At 35.3% G+C, this 16,703-nt stretch overlaps 1 protein-coding gene across 11 annotated transcripts in view; it reads right to left on the reverse strand.

The window, feature by feature from the left end:
• Positions 1 to 7,557: 7,557 nt before the first annotated feature.
• The window catches only part of RBFOX1 (RNA binding fox-1 homolog 1), a 432,857-nt gene continuing 423,711 nt past the window's right edge, over positions 7,558 to 16,703 (reverse strand). For 6 of the 11 annotated variants that reach the window (XM_072120772.1, XM_072120773.1, XM_072120782.1 and 3 more), the window contains exons 11-12: positions 13,291 to 13,366; positions 7,558 to 11,579 (exon numbers count right to left, since the gene is read on the reverse strand). In XM_072120772.1, coding sequence (XP_071976873.1) covers positions 11,457 to 11,579; positions 13,291 to 13,366 — 199 coding nt within the window. In that variant the 3' untranslated portion in view covers positions 7,558 to 11,456. The remainder of the gene's footprint in view (positions 11,580 to 13,290; positions 13,367 to 16,703) is intronic. The other 5 variants (XM_072120775.1, XM_072120779.1, XM_072120783.1 and 2 more) reach the window with 2 other exon arrangements.

Below are 16,703 nucleotides of genomic sequence, written 5' to 3' on the forward strand. Positions count from 1 at the left end.
TAGTGGCAGAGACCTGATGACAGGTGTCCTTTAAGTATACAGCCTGCCCAGCCTACCCCCTTAAGTATACAGCAGCCCATCCTGCCCCCTTAAGTATACAGCCAGCCCGGCCTGCCCCCTTAAGTATACAGCCTGCCCAGCCTGCCCCCTTAAGTATACAGCTAGCCCAGCCTGCCCCCTTAAGTATACAGCCAGCCCAGCCTGCCCCTTTAAGTATACAGCCAGCCCAGCATGCCCCCTTAAGTATACAGCCTGCCAAGCCTGCCCCTTAAGTATACAGCTAGCCCAGCCTGCCCCCGTAAGTATACAGCCAACCCAGCCTGCCCCCTTCATTATACAGTCTGCCAAGCCTGCCCCCTTAAGTATACAGCCAGCCTGCCCCCTTAAGTATACAGCCAGCCAAGCCTGCCCCCTTAAGTATACAGCCTGCCCAGCCTGCCCCCAGTAGTATACAGCCTGCCCCCTTAAGTATACAGCCTGCCCAGCCTGTTCCCTTAAGTATACAGCCAGCCCAGCACTAACAAACATGGCGGCGCCCTGCGGAAGACAGAAGACAGAGGAAGATAGAAGACAGAAGAGGAGCAGTGCTGGGCTTCCTATTGACTCGTGTATAAGCCGAGTTGAGGATTTTCAGCACATTTTTTGTGCTGAAAAACTCGGCTTATACACGACTGTATACGGTACTTAGTTTCATAGTTTATACAGTTGAAAAAAGCCACATGTCCATCAAGTTCAACCAAGGGAGAGAAGGGTTTGGATGAGGAAGGGATTTAGAGGAAATAATTCTATATAACATAGCCATCAATGTTATTTAGGTGTAAAAAAAGGCATCTAGACTCTTCTTGAATCTCTCTGCTGTCCCTGCTGTGACCAGCGCCTGAGGCAGGCTATTCCACAGATTCAAAGTTCTCATAGTAAAGAAGCCCTGTCGCCTTTGATGATTAAACCTTGTTTTCTCCAGATGCAGGCACTCTACCTTGTCTTTTGATTTGATTTAATTTGGAACAACTTTCCACCATATTGTACGTATGGACCATTCATACATGATATATATAAATTAATCACTTCCCCTCTTAGTAGTCTCTTTTTCAGACTAAATAAATCTAGCTGTTTTAATATTTACTCATAACTGAGACCCTCCACACCCCTTATTATTTTTGTGGCTCTTCATTGTACCCTCTCCAGCTCCAGGGCATCCTTTTTATGGACCGGAGCCCATAACTGTACATCATATTCCAGGTGAGTCCATAGCAATGCCTTGTACAGTGGTAATATTACATCTCTATCCCGAGAGTCCATATCACTTACCCATTATTTCTACAATGGGATCAACCTCTAACACCAGGTAAGAAATGCCTAAATGCTGCTAGGCAAACTTGTGTACCCTAATTTGTGTATGTTTTTTTATAATTGTTATGCAATTCTTGTTTAACTTGATCAAAATGTAACAAGGAACCTTGAAATATTTTTGTTAATTGCCTAGTCGCATTAGATCAGTGTGTTATGTGTAGATGTGCGGTCCAGATCTTTGTCTCTCCAAATGTTGGTGTAGCTTGAATTCTGTGCCATCATTTATTTTGTTTGTTTTTTTTCCCTGGTACCAACACTCTGCCCCTTTTGGCCCAGAGGATTTTAATTCACAGAAGTGTATATATAGTGGGTGCCTACTTGCTCTCAGCCAGTTTCTAAGACCAAATGGAATGGTGAGCATTCATGACCTGTTTACACGGTGTAGTACTGCATGGCGTCCGCTGTTTCTGTGAGGCAATGCTGGTGGGGACCCAGGTCCCAGAGATATTGGGGCCAGTATGAGTATTGTGTATGGGTATTGGGGGCTGTTGGGTCTTTGTCCTTGCTGTGCTGTGTGGCAGAGACAGTGGACGTCATGCACTCATTAGTGTATGCAACCACTAAAATTAGATCTCCATTAAGTGGTTAGTGGCCTTGTGGAATTTCAACAAAAAATAACTGAGAACATTGGGTTAATTTTGTTATTGTTGCTTACTGGCAAAAGATCAATGTATAATGTGTGGACATGTGGTCCAGATCTTTCTTTCCCCAAAAGCTGGTTTTGTACTGTATATGATTGTGCCATTTTCTCATCAACCCGTACATGTTTTTAACTTCCATAGAAAATGGTAGTTATGACGTGTGATAACTTGAAAACGAGTAGGTAATTGTTTGGGAACTTTGTTTTAATCTACTTATAAAATAAAGAATAATTGATTGTATATTATAGTGCTGAACTATTTTTTTGTATTTGAAGATTGAGTTCCAATATTTAAATCTACATGCAAATAATAATCCAGAGAGCAACAAGAAATACTTGCCGTATAGTAGACTTACCGTATAGGAGACGCATGTCTTCTGCCAATCAACATACCACATTAATACTGTTGAATCTGTGTGTTGTTGGCTACACAGAAGCTTATTTACAATTTTATTAAAGCTCAACACACTTACTACCATTACTTAATCCAGTGGGAGAATGATCTGGAGATCAGACAGACTGCTTTCTTCCAGAAACAGCAATTTTGTAGACCTTGTCTGTTGTATTATTAAAAGCTGTAAAGTTAAACAAAGCTCTGGTTTTCTTATCGTGCATTAGCACGTAAAAGTTTTTATCTGACTGTGGGTAGAGAATACAAATTGTGCTTAACCCCTTAATGACCGCCCTATCGGGATTCTACGGCGGTCATTAAGGGTACTTCTTCTGATGCGACGCCTTTCTACGGCGGCGCATCAGAAGAAGATTTCGGGACATCGGGTTATTATAGTGCCGGTGTCGGGCTGTGATATTACAGCCCAGACCCGGCACTAACACCCGGGATCGGAAAAACTCCGATCCCGGGTGTTTAACCCCTTGCACGCCGCGGTCAAGCATGACCGCGGCGTGCAAGTGTGTCCCCCGTGGATCGGACCCCCCCGGTGTGCTTACCGGGGGATCCGATCCCTCCTGCCGCTGCCCCGGGTTCCGACGAGTGACCCGGGGCTGTCGGCTCCTCTTCTCACCGGATCCTGCCTTCCTGGCAGGACCCGGCTGTAAGTAACTGAGCATGCGCGGCATGCTCAGTTACTTACACTATACACTGCAATACAAGTGTATTGCAGTGTAAAGGCTTGAATAAGCGATCGGATGATCGCTTATTCAAGCCAAGAAGTAGAAAATGTAAAAAAGTAAAAAAAAAAAAATTAAATCTTTTTATAATATAATTAAATAAATAAATAAAATAAAAGTCCCATAATCTCCCCAGTAACACATAAAATGCAAATAAAGTATATAAAACACAAAACATGTACATATTTGGTATCACCGCGTCCGTATTAATCTGTACAATAAATCTAAATCAATATTGAACCCGCTCGGTGAACTACGTAAAAAAAAAACTCGAAAAACTTCCCATAATATACAATTTTTCATCAAACACCATCACAAAAAATGTTCTAAAAAGTGATCAAAAAAAGTTACGGTACCTAATATGATACGACTGAAAAGAACAACTGTTTTCGCAAAAAATAAGCCCTCAACCAGATCTGACAACAGAAAAATACAGAAGTTATGGCCCTGAAAAGTTGTCAATAGTAAAAACAATGCGATTTTCTCCAATATTGGTTTTGCTCAGGAAAATTGAGCAAAATAAGAAAAACTATATAAATGAGGTATCACCGCGTCCGTATTAATCTGTACAATATATCTAAATCAATATTGAACCCGCTCGGTGAACTACGTAAAAAAAAAACTCGAAAAACTTCCCATAATATACAATTTTTCATCAAACACCATCACAAAAAATGTTCTAAAAAGTGATCAAAAAAAGTTACGGTACCTAATATGATACGACTGAAAAGAACAACTGTTTTCGCAAAAAATAAGCCCTCAACCAGATCTGACAACAGAAAAATACAGAAGTTATGGCCCTGAAAAGTTGTCAATAGTAAAAACCATGCGATTTTCTCCAATATTGGTTTTGCTCAGGAAAATTGAGCAAAATAAGAAAAACTATATAAATGAGGTATCACCGCGTCCGTATTAATCTGTACAATATATCTAAATCAATATTGAACCCGCTCGGTGAACTACGTAAAAAAAAAACTCGAAAAACTTCCCATAATATACAATTTTTCATCAAACACCATCACAAAAAATGTTCTAAAAAGTGATCAAAAAAAGTTACGGTACCTAATATGATACGACTGAAAAGAACAACTGTTTTCGCAAAAAATAAGCCCTCAACCAGATCTGACAACAGAAAAATACAGAAGTTATGGCCCTGAAAACTTGTCAATAGTAAAAACAATGCGATTTTCTCCAATATTGGTTTTGCTCAGGAAAATTGAGCAAAATAAGAAAAACTATATAAATGAGGTATCACCGCAATCGTAGTGAACCAGAGAATAAAGATAAAATATTATTTTTACGTTACGGTGAGCGGGGGGGGGGGGGAATGCTCACAATCCAAAATAAAAATTGATGATTTTGTTTGTGTCCCCCTTGAAATAGTTAATAAAATCTCATGAATAAGCTTTAGACTCCCAAAATAAATTATTTATACATTGTATCTCATCCCATAAAAAATAAGCCCTCATATGATCGCATTACCAAAAAAAATAAAAATTTATAGGTCGTACAATGTGACAATACAAATCTGCTGTGGACGGCGCCTCCATTCATTCTATACTCGGCCGTGCGCCCGTACAGCAGTTTACCACCACATATGGGGTATCAGTAAACTCGGGAGGAATTGGGCATCAAGCGTTGCAGTGCGTTTCATCATTTAATTTATTCTGAAAATGTCAGTTTTGGCCTAAATGAATGTATTTCCAAAAAAATTCCATAGTTTCTAAATCGCAGGTCCATATTTTTTAACCCATGTGAAACACTTAAAGGGTTAATGAACTTAATAGAAGTTGTTTTACATATGTTGAGGGGTGAAGTTTCTATAGTGGGGTAATTTATGAGGTTTTACTATTATTTAGGCCTCTCAAAGTCACTTGGAAGCCGAGTTGTCCCTCAAAATGTGAGTTATGGCAATTTTCATGAAAATAAGAAAAATCGCACCTAAAGTTCTGCGCCTCATAACATCCTAGAAAAATGACCGGAAGCATAAAATATCATCCCAACATAAAGCAGATATTCTGTAAATGTTAATTAGCAAACTTTTTGGGTAGTTTTACTTCCTGTCTGGAAACCAGAACATTTCAAACTTGGAAAATGAAGAATTTTTACAAACTTTTGCCAAATTTTCACTTTTTTTCAGAACGAAACGCAAAACTTATCACTTAAATTTTATAACTTACATGAAGTACAATGTGTCACGAGAAAACATTCTCAAAATCACCCGGATATGTTAAAGCGTTCCGAAGTTATAACCAATTATCGTGAGACATGTCAGATTTGAAAAATCGAGTCTGGTCATTGAGCTGAAAACTAGTGTCGGTGATAAGGGGTTAAAGTAACGTGTTCTCTGGTTGTAGCCAACGTCTAGTGGAGATTGTAATCTTCATATATGTTTCCTTCAGTACATAAACTCCTAAAGTGCATTATCCCGCTTTAATGCAGTGTGCAGCTACTCAATGAGATTGTGCTCCTGAAATCATGAATGTGTCGCTTCCCCACTCAGGCCTGACACAGTTCACCTTCTTTTGTGTGGTGCATTTTAAACATTGGGCTTGCGACACATTTTAAAAGTTAAGTACCGCGCTCTGTCCGAATTAGGCGGACTGTATGACGGCACGCCACCTAATTTGTGGAAATGGAAGCCAGCGCAATCCAAACGCACACACTTCTTAAATGCCTGTGCTGGCCATTTTATCCCCGAAAATTTTACTATTGCTTTGTTTACAAAAAAGCTTGCAGATTTGTATAGAGCAATCACATAAATGTCATAAAAATACCTAAATCCAGCTACTCTAATGAAAAGATGACACATATTGGATGTCTTTTCCCATAACTCCACAAAGCAGCCTTGTGCATCAATAGAGATTTTTTTTTTTTGGGGGGGGGGCTATTAAGACCTTAGTATTGAGCACCAGTTACTATGAGGTTCCAGCTTCTTTGTAAATCTGGAGGTGGACTCAGCCGCAGGAATGAAAGTTTATACTTGGCGGATATTTCAGCTGTAGTCTCTGCCGTCTTTCAGCAGGAGAATATAGTATGGCGGGTCGGCTCCTATTGCCACTCCACCACGCTTATTCTCTGAAAAAGTGACGAGTGAGTCAGAAAACTGGGGGACAACACATAGTTAATGTCCTCTTTGTTATCTGAAAACACCATTTCAATGGTACACAGAGAATTTGAGAAGATTTGTGATTTCCTTTTGTTTTAGTCTATAAATTAAGAGGTATGCATACTGGATAAAATAAAATTCTGCTAAAATTATGGAATAGGTGCATCCACATTAAATACATAATATTTTCCTCGTAAGATCTAGCTCGTAGATCATAATTCACTTGGCTGATGTTTTTGTAATGTCATCATTTTTTCAGGTGAAGTTGTACAATTTTAACAAAAAAAGATTCCTACGCTCTATAAGATATTGAAAGCAAATAGGGGTCTAGTAGTGGACTACTCTACAGTGGTCTTATTGCAGCTCTCTGAAAATAGAGCCACTTGAATGGGCCAAGTAAAATCTTTAAATCAAAACAAGTAGATAGGAAAATAGAAATGATGAATATGTCAAATATGTAACTTAACTATTATGTGGACGACTTACAGCTTTCCCGGTATGTGTATGTTTGCTGAGTTAACTATCAATCTCTCAATAGAACACCTATATGATGACTGAGCATACAAAGAATATAGATAGAAATTAATTAAATACATGTTTTACCTAATCCTATCCCACCCCACTACAAACCAATCAACTCAGATTCTCCATCTTGGACATTCTGCTCACACATAATGTAGGACAATGTCATCTTCCCTTTAAAGTGATCCTTTGGTTATCTCCCCCCCCCCCCCCGCATTTAATATACACAGCCCCCTATTATATCCATGTGAATAAGTAAAACTTTAGTGAATAGAAAGTGTTGGAATCCATTCCTTGAGTAGGGTCTCCGGTTAATATGTGGTTCATCACATAATAATGACATGCAGCTTCCTTCACTATATGTTTTTGATCCTTTTGTAGGAAAATATTAGAAATTTAATTACACCGTCCCCAGCAGTCATAGATGGTGTTGTATCTAACTGCCCAAGTGATGCTGTGCTGAGGCAGAATGGGATTGATAGTAAAAAACATGAACATAAATTAATTAGTGAACATGTTTGTCTACTTCTAGAAAACAGGAGACTTCAGCTTAGAGAATATGTAATTCTCACATCTTGCACTTTCCTTGTGTATACTGTAAGCAGGTGAGGGTGCAGGAATATGTTTTTTTCTGCAGTGTTTTATTTATAGCTTAATTTTTCAAATTTCACGTTAATTTGTTTTGACTAAAAATCTCCCAACTCCCATAATCTCCCTTTCAACTGGAACTGTGTGAAGTTTCAGATCTTGTATCCATTGTGAAATACTGCAATTTTGTTTTTTAAACACAAAACACACACTCCAGATGTTATTTGTACATTTTGAGACTAAGCTTTTATTTTTTTAATATTACAAACCATTGTTCTTTATTCACAAACCACTGTAGTGATATAAACACTCATTTCTAAAGACAGATATACACATTTTCTGGGTTTGCAGATTTCTCTGATAATCTGTTTTGAAGTCACTATAATCCACACATGGTATTTTATAATTTATTTTATACTTGATAGCATCAGTAATTATTTACATACATGAAAACATTCCAAATATATATTGTTAAAAAAAAGAACATAAATAAAAAAATCCAAATATAGCTATCCCAGATAAACATTTGAATTAAATTGTAACCAGTGAAAAAATTGTTTTTTTCTGTTTTTTTAATGTGGCCAAATATGGATACCTCTTTCCTTCTAACAAACGTCTTTCCATAACAGATTTGAATTTTTTTGTTTCTTTTTTCTTTTTTTTTTCTTTGAGAATTATAATGCCTTTCACTCACATCGTAAAGTTTTAAGTAAATCTGATTTTAAAATCAGTATCTATGATGTGTCTTAAAAAAATGATGCAAACCCCCATTGTCGATTTGAGGTGATGCCGATCTACTAAAAAAATATTGTCTTTTCCCCAGTGTTACAGTACATTTTATATTGGATTTGCATATACATTAAATATACTGGAGGGAATATCCCTTTTCTTTTATACTGAAAATAACACACAATACAGAAAGTTTTCTTTTTTTCTATTTGCAACTTTTTTTTTCTAATTTCTAAACATAAAAGATACTCTCTATACTTAGAAACACTACTGAAAACATTTCATCTTTTGTGGATCTTTATTGATGTATGTTCAACTGATCATACTTGCATGCACATACGATGACAAAGAGAAAATCTGGTCACAAACACTTGTATTTAAAGCAGTTTTTATAGCAAGTTGGTAGGTTTACAGCAGTGATTCATTGAATACAGTGGTCGTCTCAATGGACGGGCACAGTACATATGAGGATATTATTTGCAATGAACGAAAATAGAAAGAATGGGCAATATACCCACATTTTGACCCCCCGCCCCCCCAGATAATTGTATTTATTATTACAAATACAAAACAAAACTCTTGATGAGATTACCATAGCTCATTTAAGCTCATAAACAGGACACCATGGAAGAGAATCTACACATATGCACAGACAAACTGCAATTTTTCAGTAACTTGACAAATGGAATTATTATGAATTTCATTGCATATTTCTCACCACTCCGAACTAAAGGCTTCCACTATCTGTGCTCAATGTTGATGATATTGTAACCAGTAACCATTGATACTGTATGCTATGAATATTTTATATTGTATGCTTACAAAATATTATAAAATTACTATTTGCATATTTTTATGTGCATGAAAGAGAACATCCTGTTGCTAAGTGTTTTACCCATATTTAAAGACCATCTGCCACCAAATTGCTCTTTTTGTATGTTTTGGATCATACTTTACAATTGATGTAATAAGTCCAATTCAAATCCTTTGCTGTGCAAAACTTATTTTTTTCCAATAATTTACACTTTGACACTCTATAACCTGTCCTATGTTTTTTTTTGTTAATTAGATGGTCATGAGTATTCACTAGGGGTCTCCCCCTATGCAGCCCTCTCAGAATAAATAATTTAGCAGCTTTATCCACCTACAAATAGCTAGCTGGTCTGTCTTGTAGCCTCACGACCACTGCCATGTGAAAGCAGATATGTTAAGTCAGATCCCTCTCTGGACAAGTCTATATGCTCCATAATATAGATTCATACAGGGATGGACAACATGTTTAGAATAGACTTATTTGCACTTAATTAAGAATTCCTGAAAACTACCTTAATGAGACACTAAGTAAGTCAATAGGAAGCCAAATAAAGAACATATACTATCAAATTAAATATGTCCTAGAGGATACATAATACTGTAGCCGCCAGATTTGATTCTGTTGCTATCAAGTCCAGTCATTCTATATTTCATATAATAGACAAACACATCAATAATGAAAGGGAATACGTTGCATAAGTTTTAAGTATTACTGATATGTTGGTTTATTATGAGTTTGATTATTTTTTTTATAAGGAAGAACATTTCATTTCTTTTGTCTATGTCTATATTTTTTAAGCATTTTTGTCTATTTTGTTTGTTATCCAATGCTTATACCTAATAACTTTGAGAAATTGCATACTTTTATTAAATAAGTTACCTAAATAGTATATATATATTTTTTTGTTTCTTTTACGACAACTTGTTTTGCTGGGTGTTTTTTAAAAATAGTTCAAAAGTATACAGAATTGTATAAATTATTATATAATCGGTTAAAATAGGATTCCCTAATTTTATTACAAGTTATATCTTAATTAAGCTATTTTAGCTGTAAACTACCACTTACTTGAAATGAAATGAAAATAAATAAATGAAAAAGTTACAATACCTAGGATTCAAATAGATGAGACTCTTTCAGTAAAAAAATGTGTTATTAAGGATTATGGTTTAGTAAACATGAATAATAAACTAACTTGTACAATACAATCCATATTTTCTAGAAAATTTGGATTTTACAGGTCTGCTCTAAAAGTAAGTATAAAGAGTGGTTACTGTGGGTCAGTCATACAAATTAACTGACGTACAGTAATTTAAAACTTTGCTGCCAATAAAACAAAAAAATTACAGAGTTTTGTACAACTGAAAAATTGCAGATTGTTTACACAGTTTAATGTTTAAAAAAAGCAGCAACAAAGCAGTTGAAAATACTGTGATTATCTCTACATAATGAATGCAATACTTGTAAAATGTTATATAAATCTTGATATATTTAGTAAGTAACTCCATAAAAATGATAATTTTCTCTAATAGTTGTTCTAATAGGCTAAAACTAAAGCATAATAGGCTGCGTATATTTCTTAGAACATAACAACTCCACTGCACAGATGTAAATTTTGTACATTTTAACTGGTACAAACAATTTAAGATTTTTGTTTTTTATTACTTTCCCTTTACAACTTTCAAAAAAAGAAAAAAATAGAAACAGTGCTTTTGTCATCTTTTTAATAATACTCCCCCTCCCACGTTATAAAAATCAGCAATGATATCAATAATTTATTATACTGGAAGAAATATAAAAAAGAATGTTGATGAACGAACTAGCTTGTTTTTTTCTTTTATTGTTTTTTTATAATTTTTTTCTTGTTTTCGCTTATTTTATTTATTTTTTTCCGGTGATTTTTTTCTTTTCTTGATTTTTTTTTTTCAAACTGTTGTACGCCAAGATTAATAGTAATAGCTGAATACTGTCTGGTGGAATGCTTAAAAAGGGTAAGCTAGGATAGCATTTCATCAGATTTTATGTACAAAGAGTCAAATTCACAAATTTAAACACAACCTTTGGCTCTGGACAATTAATAAATAATTTAGGACAGTCACTAAATGAAGTTTGGTGCAGTGGCAACCTTTTTGCTTAGATGTATCAGCATTTTAGCCCTCCCAAATAAACTCAAATGTATGTAAATGCAGAAATGACTACTATAGTCACACGCTTACAAAATGTGATAATTCCAATAGCTTAATATTTAGCATATATAATAATTTACATATTATAGCACTCTGGATTGTGGCCCTAAAATATTTTTTATTCATATCTACAGTAGTAGCTTTCTAGGTCAACCACAAAAAATCTACAGCCAACAATCAACTACAGAACCTTGAGAAATTAAAGACCCACGATATTAAAATACACAGAACAAAATATCTGAGGTATAAGATAAAAAATGTAATTTTACTCTCTTTGAGTTGTATTTAGTTATTTTGAGTTGCTAAAATGATGCACTACTGCATGTATTGCAATACCCAGGCCTCGGAAAGCTTCTTTTCCCCCACACTGGAAGAGTTTTATGGTTTTGTCATTTAGTATGGAGCAAAACGGCTGTATCCCCCTCGGTATATACTAGCCTGTAATGAAGAAAGAACGAGACCGACATCATCAGCATGGCTCCTAGTCTTGGCATCAGTGAAGGGTGCAAAAGCATTCTGAAACAAAGCAATTTCATGGGTTTGTTTTTTTAAAGTTACTTTTAAAAAAAAATCAAGTTCATAAATTAAAATATTACCACCCCCACCCTAAACCCAGAAGTCAGTTCCCATAAAATGCTAAAATATTAGAAACTACCATAAATGTATGATTATTTCTAATTGTTTACACCAGCTAACTGATTGTATAGTAAATCTATAATAAACCTAACTTTATCAGAGTTTGACCCCTTTCTACATCCCTTTATGGGATGAGCACTAAGTAATTATGTGGCTTTCTGCCTTACACTTACTACAATTGTGCAATTTACTAAAAATTTTGGCAATTCACAAGCACAGTTACTATAGCTATTTGGGCCAGGGACACATGGGTAGGAATCCCATCCATTATACTTCTAATGTAAATCACAATGGGTTAGCTGCTGGCACTACTATTGTGGCTAGCCCACAGCATAATGACCCTGTCTGTCTTTGACTTTAATACTAACTAGAGATGATTGAAATTCCTTTTTAAGTTCAAGTCTGGGGTTTGGCTGCTTTCTGCGTGACCCACACATATTGCCAGATTTGTAGCCTTTCAGTCAATTCATGTCCCTACCAACTGGCTATAGCTGAAATAGGCCAAGAATGACAATGATTGGTGTACAGCTGCCAATCCACCAATATGTCCGGGTTGCTCGGCACACACCCAAACCCCAGACCCAAACTTAAAGCTTGGGTCTGCTCATCTCAACTAATGACCTCAACTTTGAACCACTCAAAAATATGGGCAACCCCACTAAAAAGTTGTTTGTAGCTCTTCATTGGTTACCAAGCATCAGCTGCTGTAGTCCTATTATGCTCTCACATTCAAGTAAAGTAGACTTAGCTACAATATCAAATACAAACAGTAAAAACTTTACAGTAATGTGACTGGTGATCAATGAAGAGGTCTTAGCTCACAATATTTCAACTTTTAAAAAATATTGTAAAAACACATGTTTTTCATGAATGGAAAACAATACAAACTTGTCTGTTATATATTTCTTACAAAGGAATATACCCATTGCAAAGTAGATCACATTTGTTTTGGTCTTGAAGATAATGGATTTCATGGACGTACAGTATAAGGATTTGTATAATTTATGCCGTTTGGTTTTTGGTTACAAAAGATTGTTATACTCCACTTTCTTCTGAACACATAATTCATCAGATATTTTTTAGCAGAATATGATCCTCTCTACTGCTTGAATATTCTGTTTTAAAGTAACATGCATCGATAAAGGACACTGATACCAGGCAGACATTAAATATGAAGCCAGATGCCCAGTTTGATACATGAAAAAAATTCTTGTGGGGCTGAAAAAATTCTTGTCTGGCAAAAATTATTTTGTTCATATTAGTAGTCTGCATAAAAAGTTTTTTTTATAGAAATGCCCGGTGGTTATTGGTTGCTTTAACATATTATTTGGGCATGAAGTTATTAGAATATATACATATTTATTATCAGTGTATTCTGTAAGAAATCTAAAGAACTCTTTTTTGCAACTCTTGGATCAAAAATACAAAATGCCAAAAAATATATAATAATATTCTATAATATTTTAAAGCACTAGTAATCTACACCTAAAATATATACTCTTTAAAAATGTATAATTCTTTTACCAACCCACAGCAGAAAAAGATCATCAGTAGAAAAAGCAAATGGATAAAAATAAGAAGAAATGCTTACCACGGTACCAACGCCGTAGGTGGCTGCTGGAGCAAGTGTGTGGTGGTAGGGGTCGGCAGCATAAACTCGTCCGTAACTGAAAATATAGTAAACAAATACATATTAATCAATAAAGAACATAATTGAAAATGAGAAATAACAAAGTACTCAACCGAATTATAAAAATGTTAAAAGAAAAAATATATAATTATAATAACATAATTATAATTAATAATATTTGATAATTAAATATATATGATTGACATGTGTTTGAGATAAATACGCAGAATAGTGGTGATTTATTTTTCTTATTGTTCCTATGCAGCTATCTAGCTTATTTTTAGGCTGTAAATCACTAAAATTGGTCCTGAGCAATATCTTTTACCACATACAGCCCAGATGTTTTACCTCGACTAGAAACTAGACCTGTACGTTTTGAACTGAAGCCAACACTATAAATGAGTGCAGAGAAGTAATCACACCGCACTGTATACTGAAGTATAACAGGTAATCCAGCTCAGGACATTGATAAATATTTGCCCAGATACTGTTCCTGGACGATGTCCAATTACTAAAATGTTCTTTCATTCTCCCATCAAGTAGTCAATATTGTAAGCACTTGTAAGTACATCTGTGTGTAATGTCAAATATAGAAAAATACTAAAAAAGCAAATAACAAAATTAAAAAAATATGTAATCCTTTAAGAGTTATTAATGTAAACATGTTACTAGATAAAAATGTTGAGTATACAATAACTAGTTTTGCATTGCATACATAATCCAAAAATACAGGATGATACATATTGGGGTCAAGGATAATCAGATGATCAAACCTCCTATTATCTATAATTAATGCCTTTAAATGGGGTTGATCACTTTTTTTTATTGAGGCATCCTGCATTTTTACAAATTTATCAGTTTTGTGGGGCGATTCATTATCCATTCACACCAAGAAATAAAAAAACAGTTGAAATAATTTGATATAATCATAGATGGTGCTCAAGTTGTGTAAGGTGCACATAAAAAATAGCCTGAAGGAGAGTAATGAGGAAAAAACAACAACTCTATCTCCTATGCTGAATCACCGAACAGGAACTTTAATGACATCATGATTGGAAGAGAGCCAGATATGTGTTCTTGCCTGTAACTCATCCGCAGCTCAGTAAAGTACCACATCTAGGCCGCATTCACACAACCATATTGGGGATGTATTTACAGCCGTACATACATAAGCTTGCAGCCATACATACGTCCCCTATAAAAGGCAATGGCTGCACAGAGTGGTACGGTGCCACACAAGTCCTATCTTTCCCTCTGTATGGCCCATATGCCATACATTTCTACGGAGGGGGAGGCCTCCCCTCCACCTCTCCATGGCGCCAGATCTATGCATATGTCCGTGTAAATGTAGCCTTACATCTTGTCTTCAAATCCTGCTCTAAGTAGAACAAGGACAGGACACTCATCATAACATCGTCAAAGATCCTTTAGCTTGCTGACCACATTAGTATCATGACTATAGCTATTGCGCAGGAGTAGGGACTCGTACCAGCCCACTGCACCGCTGAGCACACCCACCTTTACCCACCCCTCTCACCCACTTGTTGTGGAGATGGCATAAATAATCACAATTCTCCATTACACCAGGAATTGTGATTTATTTTAGGGCTCACGTCCGAATATCTCTCTATCTCATATGAGAGAGAGAGAAACTTGAAAAAAAAATATCAAACTACATGAACAATTATGTAATCTAAGATATCAAATTGCATTGTAATGTTTGTCAAAATATCTATATATAGCGCTATGTGCTATATCATAGAATATAACAGGGAACAAACTTATGAAAACTTATTATAACTATATGCAGAATCCATTAGTGAGGGCTACACTACCATTATAAAAATGTGAAACAGTGAAGTGACCACTAGGTATCCGGGTTAGTGTATCTACTTAATCCCTCAGGTCCAGCTTCTTCCACCCCTGATGATTGGTTGTTATCATAGCCATGGATAGTTGCAAAGGGCATCAATTTGCCACATTGACAATTTATACAGTTTAGGTGGCCAAACCCGAACGATGAAACTGACCATCGGGTCTACTCTGTAGTCGTTAAATCTAAGGAAACTATGCAAGCCATTAATGTATGTATGCAAAATATTGAATGTAAAGTCATCAGATAATGCATGTACAATCTATATCCAAAAGAACAGGAGCTACAGTTCTACAGCCCTCCCTTCTGTCTTTTTGTTGAACATTACTGATCAGGGACCACCTTCTGCAGCATAATTATATACACTAGATACTATTTCACAGGTAGAAATTGGTTGTCATATCAAAAGTACTCCACCAAGTGTGCTTTAATGTATCATATAAGGTGTTATTACACCATAATTCAGCATCTTTAAATTTACTAGAAATCACTTTGCTTGTTCAAGCTGACCTTCACCTTCACAAAGTGGGCGCCTTGTTATGATTAATATTTACTAGTTTATAGAGAAAGTAGAAAGGGTCAGTTTATTCTCCAAATACAAAGCTTATTTTTAAAGCTGATTTAAAAAGGCTCACCTATGCTTGACATTGACATTTAAGGGCTTGAAAGGTTAGGATTGTTCACTAACAATCTTTAAGCATTGTAATACAGCACAGCAAATAAAGATTTCCACAATGACTGGTATTTTGGTATCAACATATTTAGAAAAAATATCTATTTATACCAATAACATGGAACTATATATATATATATATATATATATATATATATATATATATATATATATGTGTGTGTGTGTATATATTTTAACTGGTTGCCGCCACATGACGACATAGATAGTCCTAATAAGAAGACTGTTGCCGCAGAAGGACAATCTATATCATCATTAGAATGGACCTAATAGCTTGGCCAAGCAGCTATTACATTATTATACCCATTTAAAAAATAACAATTAAAAAAACAATTAAAAATTGCAATTTTAGTGCTTCCTGCCTACAAAAAATATGTAATAGAAAGCGATCAAAAATTCAGATGTACCCTTTTACAATATCAATCTAACTGTTACCTTTTCCTGCAATAAACAAGCCCTAATAACCCTCTTTTGATTGAGGAATACAAAAGTTATAGCTCTCAGAATATAGGTGACACATGGGCAAAGGCGGTTTCCTTAAAAAAGTTTTTATTTGCTAAAGTAGTAAAACATAAGAAAACATGTTTATTATAATGTACGGTGAACTGCGTAAAAGTTTTAATAAAAAAACATGTGATAAAACAGCTATTTTATTCTGTACGGTTGCAGAAAAGAGTCATCATACTAGTTTTACCATAAAAATGAACCCATTGGAAAATACAAATCTTTCCGCAAAAAGAAAAGCCCTCATATGTCCATGTCAGATAAAAAAAATAAAAAAGTTATGTCTTTCGGAATTTTTAGAAGGAA

Source organism: Engystomops pustulosus, chromosome 8 (assembly GCF_040894005.1).
Source record: "Engystomops pustulosus chromosome 8, aEngPut4.maternal, whole genome shotgun sequence".
NCBI classification, from domain to species: domain Eukaryota; kingdom Metazoa; phylum Chordata; class Amphibia; order Anura; family Leptodactylidae; genus Engystomops; species Engystomops pustulosus.